Source organism: Mirounga leonina, unplaced genomic scaffold (genome assembly GCF_011800145.1).
Source record: "Mirounga leonina isolate KUSES-001 unplaced genomic scaffold, KU_Mleo_1.0 Mir_488, whole genome shotgun sequence".
In the NCBI taxonomy this organism is placed as follows: Eukaryota; Metazoa; Chordata; class Mammalia; order Carnivora; family Phocidae; genus Mirounga; species Mirounga leonina.
The window spans coordinates 5,612,980-5,629,386 of NW_023270777.1; the positions used below are offsets into that span (position 1 = coordinate 5,612,980).

General features: G+C 47.3%; 1 protein-coding gene across 1 annotated transcript in view; it reads left to right on the forward strand.

Annotated features, from left to right (window-relative positions):
- The window catches only part of DNAH9 (dynein axonemal heavy chain 9), a 339,619-nt gene that overhangs the window by 109,585 nt on the left and 213,627 nt on the right, over positions 1–16,407 (forward strand). The window contains exons 27-28 of the mRNA XM_034989621.1: positions 4,086–4,242; positions 10,753–10,857. Coding sequence (XP_034845512.1) covers positions 4,086–4,242; positions 10,753–10,857 — 262 coding nt within the window. The remainder of the gene's footprint in view (positions 1–4,085; positions 4,243–10,752; positions 10,858–16,407) is intronic.

Sequence of the window (16,407 nt, forward strand, 5' to 3'; positions counted from 1 at the left end):
TTACCACCTTGCCATTCCCACAGTAGCTATTGGTTTAAAGCCGCAAACATAGTGAACTCCTTGGTGCAAGGCAAAACTCACGTGATGGATCCCAGGGACACCTTTTGTAAGGCACCTGGCCGAGTTGCGCAAACACTTTGGAGCAGAGGTGACCTCTGACTTCTGTCTGGCCCCAGAGTCCTTGCCTTAGACCACGATAGTGTGATCCAGCCTCCTCTGTGGGAAACAGGCACAGACTGAAGTGGTTGGCTTGATGGCTACAGGGATGGACAAGCCAACAAGACCCCAGATGGAATTTTTAGAGCCGGAGCTGGTGTCCCTGAGGCCTAGGACAGCCTGCCGGCCAATGGCCCAAGCATAATGGCAATCCTCATGCAGAAGAGGGAGATACTGTTCCTTTGTGGTTTTTCTTATGGCCCAAGCTAACGGCCCACTGCCCCTGCCTTCATTATTTAGAACACCTTAGCCCACTTCCCCTTCTTGAACCTTAGGCTTCCCGTCTGTAAAATAAGGCTGTTGAGTTAGCTGAGCTCAGAAATCCTGTCTAGCTCTAGAGTTCTGCTATTTTGGGAAGAAAAATGTTTTTTGTCTTTTGGGGTTTTTTGGTACTCCCCCTCCTGCCCCCAAGTGCTGCTTCTGGAGATAATTGGAAATTCATAGAAGCTCAAAAAGAGATTGACACCCAGTTCCAAGGATTTCTTTCCAGAGATTCTAGAGTTTTCTGGGCTAACTCTATTTCTGTGAAACCTTGCATTTCTGGACTCCCGGATTCCTTGAGAGCCTTGCACCTGCAGAGAGAAGAGGTCTGGGAGTGCCCTCCAGCCAGCAGAGGAGGAGAGAGAGGGGGTGTGGGGGGGGAGTGTGGAGGAGAGCTGGCAGGAGGCCAGGATTCTGCCAGTCCTCCTGCCTTTCCTTCTGGGAGGTACAGGGCTGCAGCCGGCCCTGGAGAGTCCTGGAAGAAGCCTGAGGCTGGGAGGCGTGGAAGGCACTGGGGCCAGTCTGGAGACAGAACCCAGCCCATGAGGGCAGCTATGGTTAAAGCTGTGCGCCACCTCCATGATGATCTAGCTAGGAATGTTAGAGGAGAGAAGCATTTCCAAACGGTAAGAGTGCCTGAGTTTTTGCCATTCGCCCTGACTCACCCTGCTTTGTGGTCCATTCTGCAGGTCAGCAATTTGAACGTGAGCTTAATCCACAGGGGAAAAGTGAGGCTCCAGGGGGAGCCCAGCTCATCAGCCCCTAAATGCTGCCATAACAACTCTGTACACCTCTCCTCTCCTCCTGGGAAACCTGCCTTCCTGGGCTTCATATACAAAGATGAAACTACATACAGGAATTTTGCACTCAGTTAAAGGAGAATTCAGGGACTCCCTGCAAGTCTTTTCAAACCCAGTTTGGTTCTAGTGGAGACAATCACCATCTGGCATGAAGGGCATTAGTCTGGGGTTCCAGGTGAACTCTAGACATCAGATTCAGAAACAGAATGCACTTCGGAGGCCCCCTTGGATGGCCCCTCCTGGTCCAGGCTGCAGGTGGAGAGCCTGTGTTTTAATTTGCTAGGTATTAAAAAGTTAGACCAATGGCACATTTTTAGTGGCTTTCTTGCGGTATAATTTACATGCCTTACAGTTCACCCATCACAAGTGTGCAATTCAGGGACGCCTGGCTGGTTCCGTCGGTGAAGGGTGCAACCCTTGATCTCGGGATTGTAAGTTCGAGCCCCACATTGGGTGTAGAGATAACTTAAAATCTTAAAAGAAGTGTATGATTCAGTGACTTTTAGTAATTTGTGGAGTTGTACAACCATTACCACCATCCAGTTTCAAACTTGGCCATCACCCTTTTTGTGGTCGATCCCATGTCCTCTACCCAGGCAGCCCCAGATCCACCGTCTTTCTCTGTTTTCCAGACATTGCATCAGTGAAATGATACAATATGCAATATTTTGATTCTGACCTCTTTGACTTAGCATAATGCTTCTAAGGTTCCCTCTTCTTGTAACACCTATCCATACGTACTTCATTCCTTTATATTGTTAAATAGTATTCCACTGCATGGATACATCTCATAATTATTTACCCATTCACCATTGGTGGACATTTGGAATATTTCCAGTTTCTTGGCATTAAGAATATTGCTGCTAGGAGCATTCCTGTGTAAGTCTTTGTACATAAATGCTCAGTTTCCTTGGGTAAAGTCCTAGAAGGGGAATTAGTGAATCACATGGTAAGCTTTACGTTTTTGTATTGTTTTGTTTTTGTTTTTTAAGATTCCTTTATGTATTTGAGAGAGAGTATGAGCGGGGGTAAGGGCAGAGGGGGAAAATCCCAAGCGGACTCCCTGCTGCCTAGGGAGCCTGACTTGGGGCCCAGCCGCATGACCCTGAGATCAGGACCTGAGCAGAAATCGAGTCAGACACCCAACCAACTGAGCCACCCAGGCGCCCCAGTAAGCTTTACTTTTTAAGAAACTGCCAAACTGTCTTCCAAAGTAGCTGTACCATTTTCCATCCCCACCAGCTGTGTAGAGGTTCCTAGTTTTTTCACATCCTTGCCAACACTTATTCTAGTCTGTCCTTTTTACTATAGCCATCCTCAAGGGTATATCATGGTATCTCATTGTGGATTAGATTCACATTTCCCTAATGACCAGTGGTTTTCAACATCTTTTTATGTGTTTATTACCCAAAGGGAATTATTACCCTTTTTAAAAGGTACCAGAAACAAGGGGGCCTGGATGGTGCAGTTGATTGAGCATCTGACTCTTGGTTTTGGCTCAGGTCCTAATCTCAGGGTCATGGGATTGAGCCCTGCGTCGGGCTCCATGCTCAACAAGGAGTCTGCTTGAGTTTCTCTCCCCCTCTGTCCCCTCCTCCCCTTCTCTCAAAAAAATAAATAAACCTAAAAAATAAAAAGTACTAGAAAGAAGCTTAAAGCTGATTTTATTTTATTGTCATTAGGAAAGATAGTCACAGGAGGGTTAAACAGATGGAGTGATTGATCCCTTCACTCATGAATTTGTTTCATAAATAATGATTAAGGGCCTAATGTGGCTGGAGCTGTGCTAGTTTCTGGAGATGAAACAATAAGACATGGCCCCACCTTCATGTGTCTTATGAAGATCTATATGAACAATGTGTGTGGTATATATTGTTGGAAGCTGGAGTGGAATACAGTGGAGGAGGAGCTCAGCCAAGGGGCATCTGCTCACTCCCCCCAGTGTCGAGGGGTCCAGGAATACTCCTAAGTTGGGGAAATAATGTTAGATATGAGTCCCAAGACGTGAGTAGCCACCAGCGAGGCTATGGACTGCCATGTTGAAGAAGGACATGACTCAGGTGGACTGGAAGGGCTAGGGCTGGATGGGGGAAAGAGAGAGGGACGAGCGCAGTCTGGGTCTCCTCGTCCATTTAAGCTGCTATAATAAAATACCACAGACTGGGTAGCTTATAAACTGGAAATTTATTTCTCACAGTTCTGGAAGTTGGAGAGTCCAAGATCAAGGCACCAGCATGGTCAGGTTCTTGTATGGGCTGCTATCTTCTTGCTGTGTGCTCACATGGTGGAAGGGCCAGGGGGTCCCTTCGGAGCCTCCTTTATAAGAGCAATAATCCCATTCGTGAGGCTCCAGCTTCATGAGCTAACCACCTCCCAAAGGCCCTACCTCCCAATACCAGTCTCTGGGGGTTAGGATTTCAACACATGAACTGGGAGCTGGAGCGCACAGATATTCAGAATGTAGCATGGACACGTGAGAATAGCTCTCCACTTAGGGCGTTTGGGCTGGAGGGATGGGAGAGATGGGCAGTGGAAATCAGGGGCAAGATCAGAAAGAGCCTGGCAGCGAGCCAGCGATGCCCTTGAGGGAGGGAAAATCAGGATCAGATGACCCTTCAGAGAGTTCTCCCCATAGCACCATGGGATACAGATGGGAGTGGGGGCTCTGGATTTCCTTTACAGAGAAGCTGTTGGGTCTCCTGTGGCCTGGAACCCAAGCTCTATCTCCCTAGGACACAGCAGTGCCAGAGCCATTGGTCGGGCCACCTGGGGCCCTGGCAATGACCTACGTGCTCCTGTGTTTGACAGATGCTACATCACCCTCACCCAGTCTCTGCACCTGACCATGAGTGGAGCCCCAGCAGGACCTGCAGGCACAGGCAAGACAGAGACCACCAAGGACCTGGGCCGAGCACTGGGCATCATGGTGTATGTGTTCAACTGCTCAGAGCAGATGGACTACAAGGTACGCCTCACCTGGAGCCTGGGGGGTGGGGGGTGGAGGGCGGGGTGGGGACTAGGAACTGGGTGGCAGCCTACATTGGGGTCCAGGTTCATTCACGCCCACCTGGCCCAGCTCAGAGGTCCAGACACGGAGGTGTCTGCTGGCTCCATCCCAGGAGACCTGAGGATCTCTGATCCCTGGAGCTTGTTTACCTCCCTGTAAGCCGATGAGCTTCATTTTGAGATCTTTGTCACCTGTATAAAGGAGAGGCTGAGCATCTATCCAAAGGCTTACATTCACTGTTTGACCTAGAACCACAGAAAGGCTCACAAGTGGCTCCCATGAAAGCCTCACATGAAGGTCAAATTTGTGCTTCTCTGGAAAAGTGGGCATTTCCTCAGTATTTCTACAAGGGCAAAATATTTTACAAGGGCAGGTGTGGCTTCTGAAGGCAGACTAGATTAACTTCCACTCCTAACAAGTGATGCCCACGAAGGTCAAGTGCAAGGCCAATGTTCTTCACTCAGGTGCTCATCATTTTTGGTTTTTAAATGTATTCCAGGTTCTGTGACATAGAGAAAAGCCAAGAGAAACAAGAGGCCCATACGTCACTTCTTAGTTAGCATATTCTGCTAGATGTCATATAGATTCTTTTTTTTTTTTTAAGTGTAATGAAATTGTCTCATTTTCTCATTATTTTAATTTTGTTTTATTGTATTATTTTGGTAAATTATCTTAAGTTCTTTTTGAAACAGGATGGCATGTAAATAAATTTAGAGTGGGGGAAAAAATAAAACCATAGCATTAAGTAGATTAAATATTTATATGTATAAATCATTATATATGGGGTACAAAATAAATTTAATTTAAAAATAATTTTAGAGACTGTGAGCTAACATATAGAACTCTAAATGAGATTCATCTGCTGTAAGTTTAAAATTTCCCTTGTACAGAAAATTTTGCTGTGCAAAGAGTTGCAGAAACCTAAAGCACCATGTTTGCTCATAGCAAGCAAACAAAATGAGGATTCAGATGCCAAACAGCTGTCCTCCTCATATTCTACACAGTCTAAATTTTATCATGGTTGCTTTTATTGATGAGCACATTAAAGTACTATTTCTCTAAGAAAAAAAAAATAGGGCACCTGGGTAGCTCACTCAGTTAAGCATCTGACTCTTGATTTCAGCTCAGGTCGTGATCTCAGGGTCGTGGGATCAAGCCATGAGTCGGGCTCCATGGTGGGTGTGGAGACTGCTTAAGATTCTCTCTCTCCCTCTCCCTCTGGCCCCCCGCCCCCCATGGAGCATGTGTGCGTACGTGTGTGCTCTCTCTAAAAAAAAATGTTTTTAAGTAGTATTTCTCTTTAAGTCAGGCTAAAAGAAGGATGTGTTTTTTTCCTATAAACTCAATCTTTAAGGATTAGGTTTCTAGATTTTCCTATAATTGAGCAAAAGGCAGCATTGCTGAATAAGTATATTCTCCCCAGGGGGACATTCCAGAGGACACACTCATTTAGGTGTAGAAGACCTGGTGTATTGATTGAAGAAAATCAGCAGGATTTCTTCAAGTTTATGCTTGGCATGCCAAACAGGAATAAATGAGTTGGCCCCATGGTGAGGAGGTCACCAAGGTTATCTTCTCCAATTCTTTCAAAACTTCCTACTGAACCCTGATACGCCACCAATTCATCTGAGGGTACAGGATGAGAAGAGGGGTCTGTCCGTAGTTTGTCTGGACTGTGTGAAACTTTGGTCGAGTCTATGAAGACACAGATCAGAGCAAGAAGTATAGGGATAACTATAGGAAAACACACCAAAAGGATGGTGGTCTCTTCCGAGGCACCAAATATCCTGTGTATACAACATCCTCACTGAGCTGTTTGCAAATCTCCTCTTCCCTTTGCTGTCCAGCTGTTTAGAATTATTTTCATCACAAAACACTCTCCAGCAATCAAGTTAATTTATTTAGTATCACCATTGCTCAGCATGTGTGTGCATCATGAAGGGATGGATGAATGGTTGGGTGGGTGGGTGGATGGATGGATGGATATATGATACAGATAAATACACATAGGTTGATGGATAGATGACAAAGAGATGAGAGAGAGAGAGATGATAGGATGATAGATAAATGATGGATAGATACAGAGACAGACAGACAAAAGTATAACCCAGTCTATCTGGATAGACGAGAGATATATGAAATAGTTAGGGGAGATACCAAATAGCATGTAGAATGTGTGTTCTACAGATTCTAATCCCTGGAATACTTCAGAGATGGGAAGAGCACAGAGTATGCTGGTCATGAACATCCTGGAGGATGTGAGACCCAAGGCTGTGTCATCAACGTTATAGAACACACATTCCTTCCTGAGAAACCCTACTCTCTCGGTCTCTGAAACATTACATTCCACAATAACTCTCTGATCCTGCCATCTGGGTCTCCTTTTCAGATGTGTAAGGTTTGGGTGAGTGCCAAACAGGGCATGTGCCATTTTAACACTGCCTAACCCATTAAAACGTCGGCTTCAAAGACATGACCAGGTTCCCTGTGCATCATCATCCTTTCCCTACTCCTCACTCTGACTTCTCCCTTGAGCTGTCCTCCCAGGGATTGGCTGGGATGAGGAAAGGACGGAGTGAGGGTCAGGAAGAGCTGTCCCACACTTCACCAGGCATCATTCTGATGAGTCATTCACGACACTCACAACAACTTGTTTCTGTATCCCCAGAGAACAAGCTAGCAATAAATATGGAACCGTGGCCGAGTGCATGAGAGCAGACTAGGGGACAGATTATAGGAGATAGGGGTTCCACAAGGAGGGGAGGGACACAAAGCCATGAAGAGAACATGCCCCAGAAGTGGTGGCCATTCACGAAGATCCTGTGGGCTTCAGGACTCAAGTGGGAGCATGACGAAAATGGGTGGCCTCTGAGGAAGACTCCTTGGGTAGCCAGACGAGTGGAGGCAGGAGGGGACTGGAAGGAGGGCAAATTTTTGCCAAGAACGTTGCACTTATTCAAACAGGAGGGGGTGAGCCACCAAACACTGGGGTAGTATAAATGGAAAAGAAAACATGAGAGACTTTAACAAACGGAATGATACCTGGTGAATGTGGGGAGGGCTGGGTGGTGAAACTGGGGGAGGGTAAAGAGGAGAGATGGGCTGTAGTCAGGGACCCTCACAATGCCTTCTGCCTCCGTGATCCCACAAGAGGCATCGGGTATTGGGGCGGACACAGAACAATGTGGAGACTTGGGGAAAAGGCAAAGTTATGGCTCCCCTCTGTTAATTCTGGTTGGAAAACCCATAAGCCTAGTCAGTTCCTCTGGAAACCATTGCAGTTTTGGTGCTAAGGTGTTCTTTATGTCACAGCAACGGTACTGTTCCCCTTGACCTCAATTCAGAGATGCTATTGCTGAAGTAGCAAATGGTTTTGAACCTGAAAGACCTGGGATTCTTTTGGACCTCTCTGCAGCATCAACGTTATAGAACATGCATTCCTTCCTGAGAAACCCTACTCTCTCGGTCTCTGAAACATTATATTCCACAATAACTCTCTGATCCTGCCATCTGGGTCTCCTTCTCAGATCCTCTTTTATAACTTCACATTTTATCTGGGTCCTGATGACTCCAGAATCTACCTTCCAGCCTCACCCAAGAGCTAAGTCTTCCCAACTAGAAGGAAGGGCATTTGGATACCCTCATGTTTGGTTAACACTCTCTTCTTAGACATTTCCTGCTGACCGCCCCCATCTTCCCCCAGCCAGTTTCCCCATGCCATGCATGCTAAGGTTCTCATTTTCCCCTGTGGCCCAGGGTGGAAATCTTAGACATCCTGATTTTTTACGTCTTTCCTTCGATAGTTGCAATCAGTCACTAGTGTTGATTCGTCCTTCAGCAGGTCTTTCAAAGCTCCCAGGCCATTGGCCCAATTCTTACTGCCCTCATCCTAGCCCAGAAATTTGGTGTCTTGTGCTAGGTGACACCACAATCAGGCTAATAGTACCTTCATACTACTGTGGTGGCATAAAAAAATATGGTGATGTGGGGTTTCGGGCTGTGCTCAGGCCCTTGGGGTAAAGTGTGGGGGTGACCAGTATCCACCTATGGAAACTTCACCCCCCCCCTTTTTTTGGTCTTCTCTATGGGATTTCCACTTGATGAAAGGGATCCACAGCTTTAAAAGCTTTCAGAACCGCTGTTCATCTGCAAAAGCATGGACTTTTGATTCCCAAACTGCCACATAAGTAATTGTAAGATTTGATAGGTTGTTAAATATAGTAACATATAGAATGTATATTACTATATATGCATATCAGGTGTTATACATACAGATGTACATACTCATGAATACATTAATAGTAATATCCCCCTGTAGGATGCAACACCTGGGATTTATGTCACCACGTCCATAGAGAGACCATCTATGGCTACTCAATCCAAAATAGCCACATCATTGTAGGACTCCCATGAGACTTGTCATTATCTGACCTTTTCTTCTTTGTGTGTCATTGTTTTCTCCCCTAGAATGTACACCCCATGAAGATTGTGGCTTTGTCTCCCTGTTCACAGCTGATTCCTCATGACCTAGGACAGTCCCTGACCCATAGTACAAGCTCAGAAAGTATTTTTTGCATGAATAGAAGAATCCATTAATTCAGGGAGCTTAATGAAAGGTGGGGCTTATTCTTCCTTCCTTTTCACAGGCTAGCTTATGGGATGTTAGATTGGTTCTCCTAAAATGTTGCTTTAATCTTGCTTTCCTCTGCTCCAAACCTCCATGGACCTCCACGGTCCCTTCAGATAATTCAAGGCTTTTCATAAGCATGACCTCCTTTTGTGATTGAACTTTCCAGCCCGAACGACACCTTTATTTTTCCCTGGACATACTATGATTTTGCTCATCCTGTGCCCATAATATTTACTGCTCCCAGAAAGCCCTTACCCGTTTCCCTATCCCCTTCCACTCTGCCTACACACATACTAATCAGCCAGCATTCCCACAGTGTATTCTGAAGATAGCATACAGTTCTGTGAGATACCAGCACCCCAGATCTTCTGACTTCCCTTCCTGTGTTCTGTCCACTATGCAGAAGTTCGCCAGCGTGCATCCTGAGAAAACCAGGAGCCCCATGAGGGAAGCAAAAAATCCTGGCCCTAAAACATTGACTGAATTTCATGGGCAGGTCCTCCCCTTAAAATTCTAATATATGTCATAAATTAGCAAAAGAGGGTTCTAGAATGTGCTGTTTCCTAAACTCGATTGACCCAAACGCCTTCTCTTCAAGGAGCATCTCCTGGATTTGGCATCCCATGAAATAAACTTTGGGGAATGCTGTCCTAATACTGTCCGAAGTTCAGCTCTTTGGCAACACTGATCACTAGCGAGTGCTTCGATTCACCCCTCTCTCAATGCCATGACAGCTGTCTTCTACTGTATCCGTTGGAACCACTGCTCCTGAGGCGATTTACCTGTGCTGTCCGTATGCCTTCTCTCCACAGCCTAACTCGAAGCTCTTAGAGGGACCAAGCCCTTCTGTGTCTAGAGCATGAGCTGTGCACAGAGCTGATGGTCAGCAAACACTCATTACAGAAGCAAATGAGCCTTTTCCACTTTCCCAGCGCTTTAGCAAAGTCATCCAGCCAGTGGCCTTGAGAGTGTCCCCCCATAACCTCCCCCTTTGTATGACTCCATGGTTTACTGATTCACACTGAATGCCCAGACAGTTTTTATTTTTAGGACAGATATGCCATCTTCTCTTTGAAATTCTCTTCTTGCTCTCCTTTGAAAATATTTACCTGTCATTCACTTTCTACGGATCTTGTCACTTTCCCCATCCATCTCCAGCTTCCTAGCACTCTGGGAGGGCTGGGTGTTTGGGCCCGAATCTAAAGACACAGACATAAACTTGTTTATCGGCACATGCCAAAGGCTGAGTGGATGGCTTTTTTTTTTTTTTTTTTGTCTGTATCGTGCAAAAAAACCCCCAAAAAATAAAAACACAAAATTTTATTCATTTCCTGGGATTTTGAAAGCTACAGAATCAACAGTAATGCAAGCCCGATGACATTTTAAAGGGATTTTGGTCCAGGTGTCTTGAAAAGGTTCTGTTTGGGGCGCCTGGGTGGCTCAGTTGGTTAAGCGACTGCCTTCGGCTCAGGTCATGATCCTGGAGTCCCGGGATCGAGTCCTGCATCGGGCTCCCTGCTCAGCGGGGAGTCTGCTTCTCCCTCTGACCCTCCTCCCTCTCGTGCTCTCTGTCTCTCATTCTCTCTCACAAATAAATAAATGAAATCTTTAAAAAAAAAAAAAAGAAAAAGAAAAGGTTCTGTTTGACCCCGTGACTTACGTTGGCACCCATGGCCATCAAAAATGTAATTGCCCTTGAAATTTTAATAGGAGTTTTTTGAACCAGTGGTCTTTAGGGGACTGGAAATATCTCTCACAAACAGGATGGGAACTGACTTAGATGCATGATGATGAGCCCGGCACTGAGAGTAATTTAATCTTTGTACGTTTCATTGCAGTCTTGCGGCAACATCTACAAAGGCCTCGCTCAGACCGGTGCCTGGGGCTGTTTTGATGAGTTTAACCGAATCTCGGTAGAGGTCTTGTCGGTGGTGGCCGTGCAGGTATGGGGGCCGGAATTTGGTGGGGGCCTCGTGGTCTTCTTGCCAAGCACTGTGGAAGGCTGTGTATCCTCTTGCTGTCAACCTCTGCTCATCCACTTCCATGTCCCCTTCCCCACTTGGACTCCACGCCCCTCCCTCTGCCCTCTAAACTTGGCCCCGGTGCAGGATATGGGCATCCTGTGGGTCCCTACCAAGGTGAATCCATTTACTGGCCATGGGACCCCCATTTCCTCCTCTGTGACAGGTCCCACATGCTTCCTGGGGGCAAGGAGAGAATCAAACCTGATGGGAGAGCCCAGCTCCCTGGAAAGGCCATGGACTTTGGAAATGTCTTCCTTGTTGTAACTGAATCTGGGAAAGTTGTCTACCTCCCTTGGTCCAGCTCACCTCATTGTATATAGAGCGAGGCTCACAGGGTGAATGTTGCCGAAGGAAGGCAGTCACGTTTGGGTCACATCTACATGGCCACTTGTGTCTCAGCCCATCCAGAAAGCATCTCCTCCATGAAGCACCCACAGCACAGTGAGTGCTATGCTCAGAACTAGGGGGAAGCATCCCCGCTTGAATAGGACATGATCCCTAACTTCACAAAACAACGTTCGTTCTCGAGACGGGCATGAGCACCCTTTGGTGCTCTAGAAGCGACTTGATTCCTGACTCACAGGATGGGACACCACTGCCGTGACGTGTTGCGCCTTCTTCAGGGGCAGCAGGAGGCCTCTGGAATTTGCTTCAGGGGAAATGGCCCTCTGCTTGGCAGTGGTTTTAAGGAGGGGCTGAGCAGCGGGAAAATCAGTGGCCGCAGTGAAGTCACTGGTCTCTCGTGAGGGTCCGGAGTGGAGCCACAGCCTCAGCGGGAGCCCCCCAGCCTTCCCTCAGGGCCCCCCAGTCACCCCAGCAAAGCACAGCCTGTGCCAGCACCTGCTCTGTCCTCCTTCCAATAAACTGGGCGCCCCTCTTTCCCACTGGGACCTTGTGGTTTCCAGGCCCCCCAGTGCTACCAGCTCAACAAGGCAGCATAAGGGTCTACGCAGGGAAGGAAGCCATGTGGTGATGGTGCTTGGGACACTGCCATCACTGGCCTCCCAGTTTGTGCCTGCGCTCCATGCGGCCCAACCATATAATGTTCCTCCTGCCCTTTGTCTTTATTTCCAGAGCAACATGTATACAGGACAGAAAAAAGAAAAACAGAGCTAGGAAGGACTCTTTGGTCCCCCTGGGCCTTGGTTTAATTCCTTCAGGCCCAAACAAAGGGTCAAGGCAAAAGCTTAGCTTGACTGACATGTTTCTGGGGGCAAGGGCAGTGGGAGGGGAGGTGGGGGTTGTGCAGACAAAGGGTGGTCCGTGGTGGGGAAGCTGGCAGAAGCAGCATCCTCCTCCCCCTCCTGCTGGCCTGTGCATCCTGACAGGACCCTCCCCCGCCCCCAGCATGCTGTCCCCATGCCACATACTGTCCCCGTCCACGCAGGCTGGAACAGGAGCGGAGCTCACACCATCCGCTGATTCCATGGCTCACCTTCATCTCCCAACTGGGAGCCGTAAGTGGTCGGGGGGTTCTGTGGGGTCCCTGCCCTTCACCCTCCCCTCCAAGGTAGTCAGGCTTTCCATCTCTTGCACTGGCCAGCCAGTTGGTGCTGCCATTCAGGGATTCTTGCCCGGACTGTCTCTTGGTGAAGCTCTTGCAAGTTGCAAAACTGTGCAGCTCTTCTCTCGTTCCCAGTGGTGATATATGGTTTTCCCTTTCCTTCGGATTGATTCGGTAGGAGTTGGTGGCAGCAGTAAGTCAAATAGCTGGCCAGAACACTCTCTTAGACTGAAAACCCTCAACTAGCTTGGTTCATGAGTGCTGACTCTCTGCATGTCATTGCTGTTCACATTGGTGGCTCGAAATCAGCTGTGATGGGAGTATTTTTCACAATGGAAACTGGCAAATCCTACAAATCAGGGGCATTTTGTTTTCCTGGCGAGCTGGGTCTTAAATATTTACCAGCACACCTCTGCCTTGCCAGAATATATGTCAGTGTTGCCAGATTTTTTAAATTTTAAAGAGAAGCTGGAAGTCCAGATTTTTATTAAAAAAAAAAAAAAATCTCCAGGTTTCTGAAAGTTGGCAACTCATTCAATTAAAAAAAAAAAAAAATGAGTTAGACCAAAACACAGGGTGCTAGTTGCATTCACCTCTGTGTGGTCACTTCAGAACTTAGAAGAACCAGGGTTAACGCCCCCTTTCAGCTCTGTGTGAATTTGGGGATAGAGGATGTGGAGTAACACGAATAAAATAGAGCTTTCTCGGAGTACTAATTCTGGGCCTACGAGGGTTCTGAGAGTCGGGAGAGAAGCTTAAGCTCTTCACGGCCATGAATGTCTGGATTGATAACCATAATTATACAGTGTACCTGGGATTTTTCTCCTCCCTCCACTGCAGACACCTGTCAGCTCATGGAACACCCATCTTTTTTACTCCCTTGCCCATCATCCTCTGTTCTACCTACTGTAATGTCCACCTCTTTCATCTCTGCTGGTAGGAGTTTCTGCATCCCCTCTTCTGGCTGCTGGCCCCAGATCGCAGAGGGCCTTTCTTGTCCTCACCAGCCAGGTTGTGCTGCTGTGACTGTCCTCCCTGATATCCAGGACCACTTAGCCTGAATAGTTACCCCCCTCCATGGTGCCCCAGTGCAGTGGGGTTGCCAAAGGGCCATCTCATGGTGTCCCTCCAAGGAGCCCTGGGGAAGAGCCAACAGGAAGCAGTGAGAGCCAGACCAGAGTCAGTGTAGAGCTCATCTTGGGCTCCAGAGATTTGGGGAGCAATCCTACATGCAGTTGGGATCTTAAACAGGTTCTTGTAGGGTGGGGTAAACCAGGCAAGGAGGTGGGGAAGTGCTTATGTGTATTGGTCATGTCTGAAACCACACAGCCAGTGCTCAACTCTGGTTCTGCCACCTTCCAGCTGGGTGACTTTTAGCAAGTCCACGTCTCAAGTCCCACATCTGTAAAGAGGGTTAATAATAGTACCTACTAGATGCAGTTGTAATAATTATTTATAAATGAGTTAATATGTGTAAAGCACTTAAAGCCCTACAGATAGTAGGCATGCGATAAATATTAGTCTCTGTGATACTGCTGATGGGGGTAACAGTGTTGATGATGGTGATGACCATGATGATGGTGATGGTGGTGAGGGTGTTGATGATGGTGATGACCATGATGATGGTGGTGGTGATGATGGTGGTGGTGATGACCATGATGTTGATGGTGGTGGTGATGATGGTGGTGGTGATGGTGTTGATGATGGTGATGACCATGATGATGGTGGTGGTGATGATGGTGTTGATGATGGTGATGGCCATGATGATGGTGGTGGTGATGATGGTGATGATGATGGTGATGGCCATGATGATGATGGTGGTGATGATGGTGATGACCATGATGATGGTGGTGGTGATGATGGTGGTGATGATGGTGTTGATGATGGTGATGGCCATGATGATGATGGTGGTGGTGGTGGTGGTGGTGGTGGTGGTTATGATGATGATAGTGTGGAAATAGTGGTGATAAGATGAGGGTGATGGTGGTGGCCATGATGATGATGGTGACCATAATGATGGTGGTCATGATGATGATGGTGGTGTGGAAATAGCGGTAATGATGGTGGTGGTGGTGGTGGTGACAGTGATGACTATGACTATGATGATGATGATGGTGGTGGTGATTACTATCATTATTACCTGAGGACTGCAGGCCAGTAGGAGGCCGGGAGACATGGGGCATGGAATGAGGGTCAACACCCTGGACTCACCAGCCTCTTCAACACCCTTCACTCCTCAGCTGGCCCAACCTCAGACTGTCTTCCCAAACTTCATGTCCTAAATGATGAGGCAATATTCACCAGCCATTGTCCCTAGCAGTTAATAGATAAAAACGGTGAATTCACCTTATTTTGAAACTGCCCAACAGGATGTCCTAGTAGGTTCTCCAAGGGCAGTTCCTTTTTGCTTCTGGAATTAAATGAAATGAATTCAACCCAGAATTCCCCAATGCTTTCACACTCCAGTCTCAGAACACACCTGCAGGAGAGACATTCTCAAGAAAGTGGTCTGACAACAGCCTGGGCAGAATCTGAGCCCGTCCCATTTAAAATCCTATACCCATCCAAGGAGAAAATTGAACTTAATTATTCCCGCAGCAATCCGGGCTAGCATATTGGTTCAGAAGCCACACCAGCTGTGACAGCTCTCTCCCATCCTTCCCTCCCCCCTTCTCTGTCCCCTCCTCTCGGCTCCTTGCCTGCCTGCACTCTTCTTCCCAGTAACTTCTCCAAAAGTCCATGTGTTCCAATGCTCTTGGAGGTGGGTATTTTCATGTCTCTGTCAGATTGGTCAAGCCGAATTGCATATACGATTGGGAAAAAGTGTGGCAATTGCAAGAGCAATTACTCTGCTATTTTAAAAAAGTATAAAATACTACTTCCTCTTTTCTTCCCCCAGAATTTTGCCAATACCATTGCAATCAGCTTGCTAGGCCTTGGGTCCAGAAATACATGTCAACAGGACACAGTCCAGCCCCCTCTCCCTCCAGCCCCCTGTCTCCCTCCATGCTCCCTGGCCAGGCATTTCTGCCATGTCCCTTCCTTCCCCATGGCACAAGTGTGCTGGGGCCAAGGCAGGAAGCAGCGAGAAGCAGCAGATCAACTAGCAAGGTCTTGAGAGGTCACCACAGCAGTGTTCCAAGGACTCAGGGTGACGAAAATATGCTAGAGTCTCAGAAACAAGGGAGCTTCCCACGTAACACCCTTTATAGAGGAGCTTAAGGTATAAGGTGAAAACATGGAAATTTTTTTTTAATGTACAAAGTGGTGAGTGGGTTGCACTTCCTGCAAATTCCAATCTGCTTTTGCAGAGAGAAGCATGAAGTGAGCCAGGCAGGATTTTAGTAACACATGGCATTTGGGGGCAAGGTCTGGACCCCAGAGTGGGCCACTTCCCTAGAATGGAAGGAGCAAGGTAGAGGGGCTCGGAGGAAAAAGCTGAGAGGATTCAGGCAGCTCTGAGCTAGCAGGTGACCTCCTTAACCCCTGTCACCTGCAGGAAAGATGGTATGACCGTTAGCCTTCATGAGTGTGTCTGATACAAGGCTCCAGCCTGGGTGGGAGGATGCAGGGGCAGAACCCTCCATGATCCCCACCAGCTTCCAGTCTTGGAAGGGAAAGACCTCATTCTTGGTTGTTGTTTTTTTTTAATTTATTTTTTTATTATTGTTATGTTAATCACCATACATTACATCATTAGTTTTTGATGTAGTGTTCCATGATTCATTGTTTGTGTGTAACACCCAGTGCTCCATGCAGAACGTGCCCTCTTTAATACCCATCACCAGGCTAACCCATCCTCCCACCCCCCTCCCCTCTAGAACCCTGTTTGTTTTTCAGAGTCCATAGTCTCTCATGGTTCGTCTCCCACTCCGATTTCCCCCCTTCATTCTTCCCCTCCTGCTATCTTCTTCTTCTTCTTTTTTTTTTTTTTTTAACATATAATGTATTATTGGTTTCAGAGG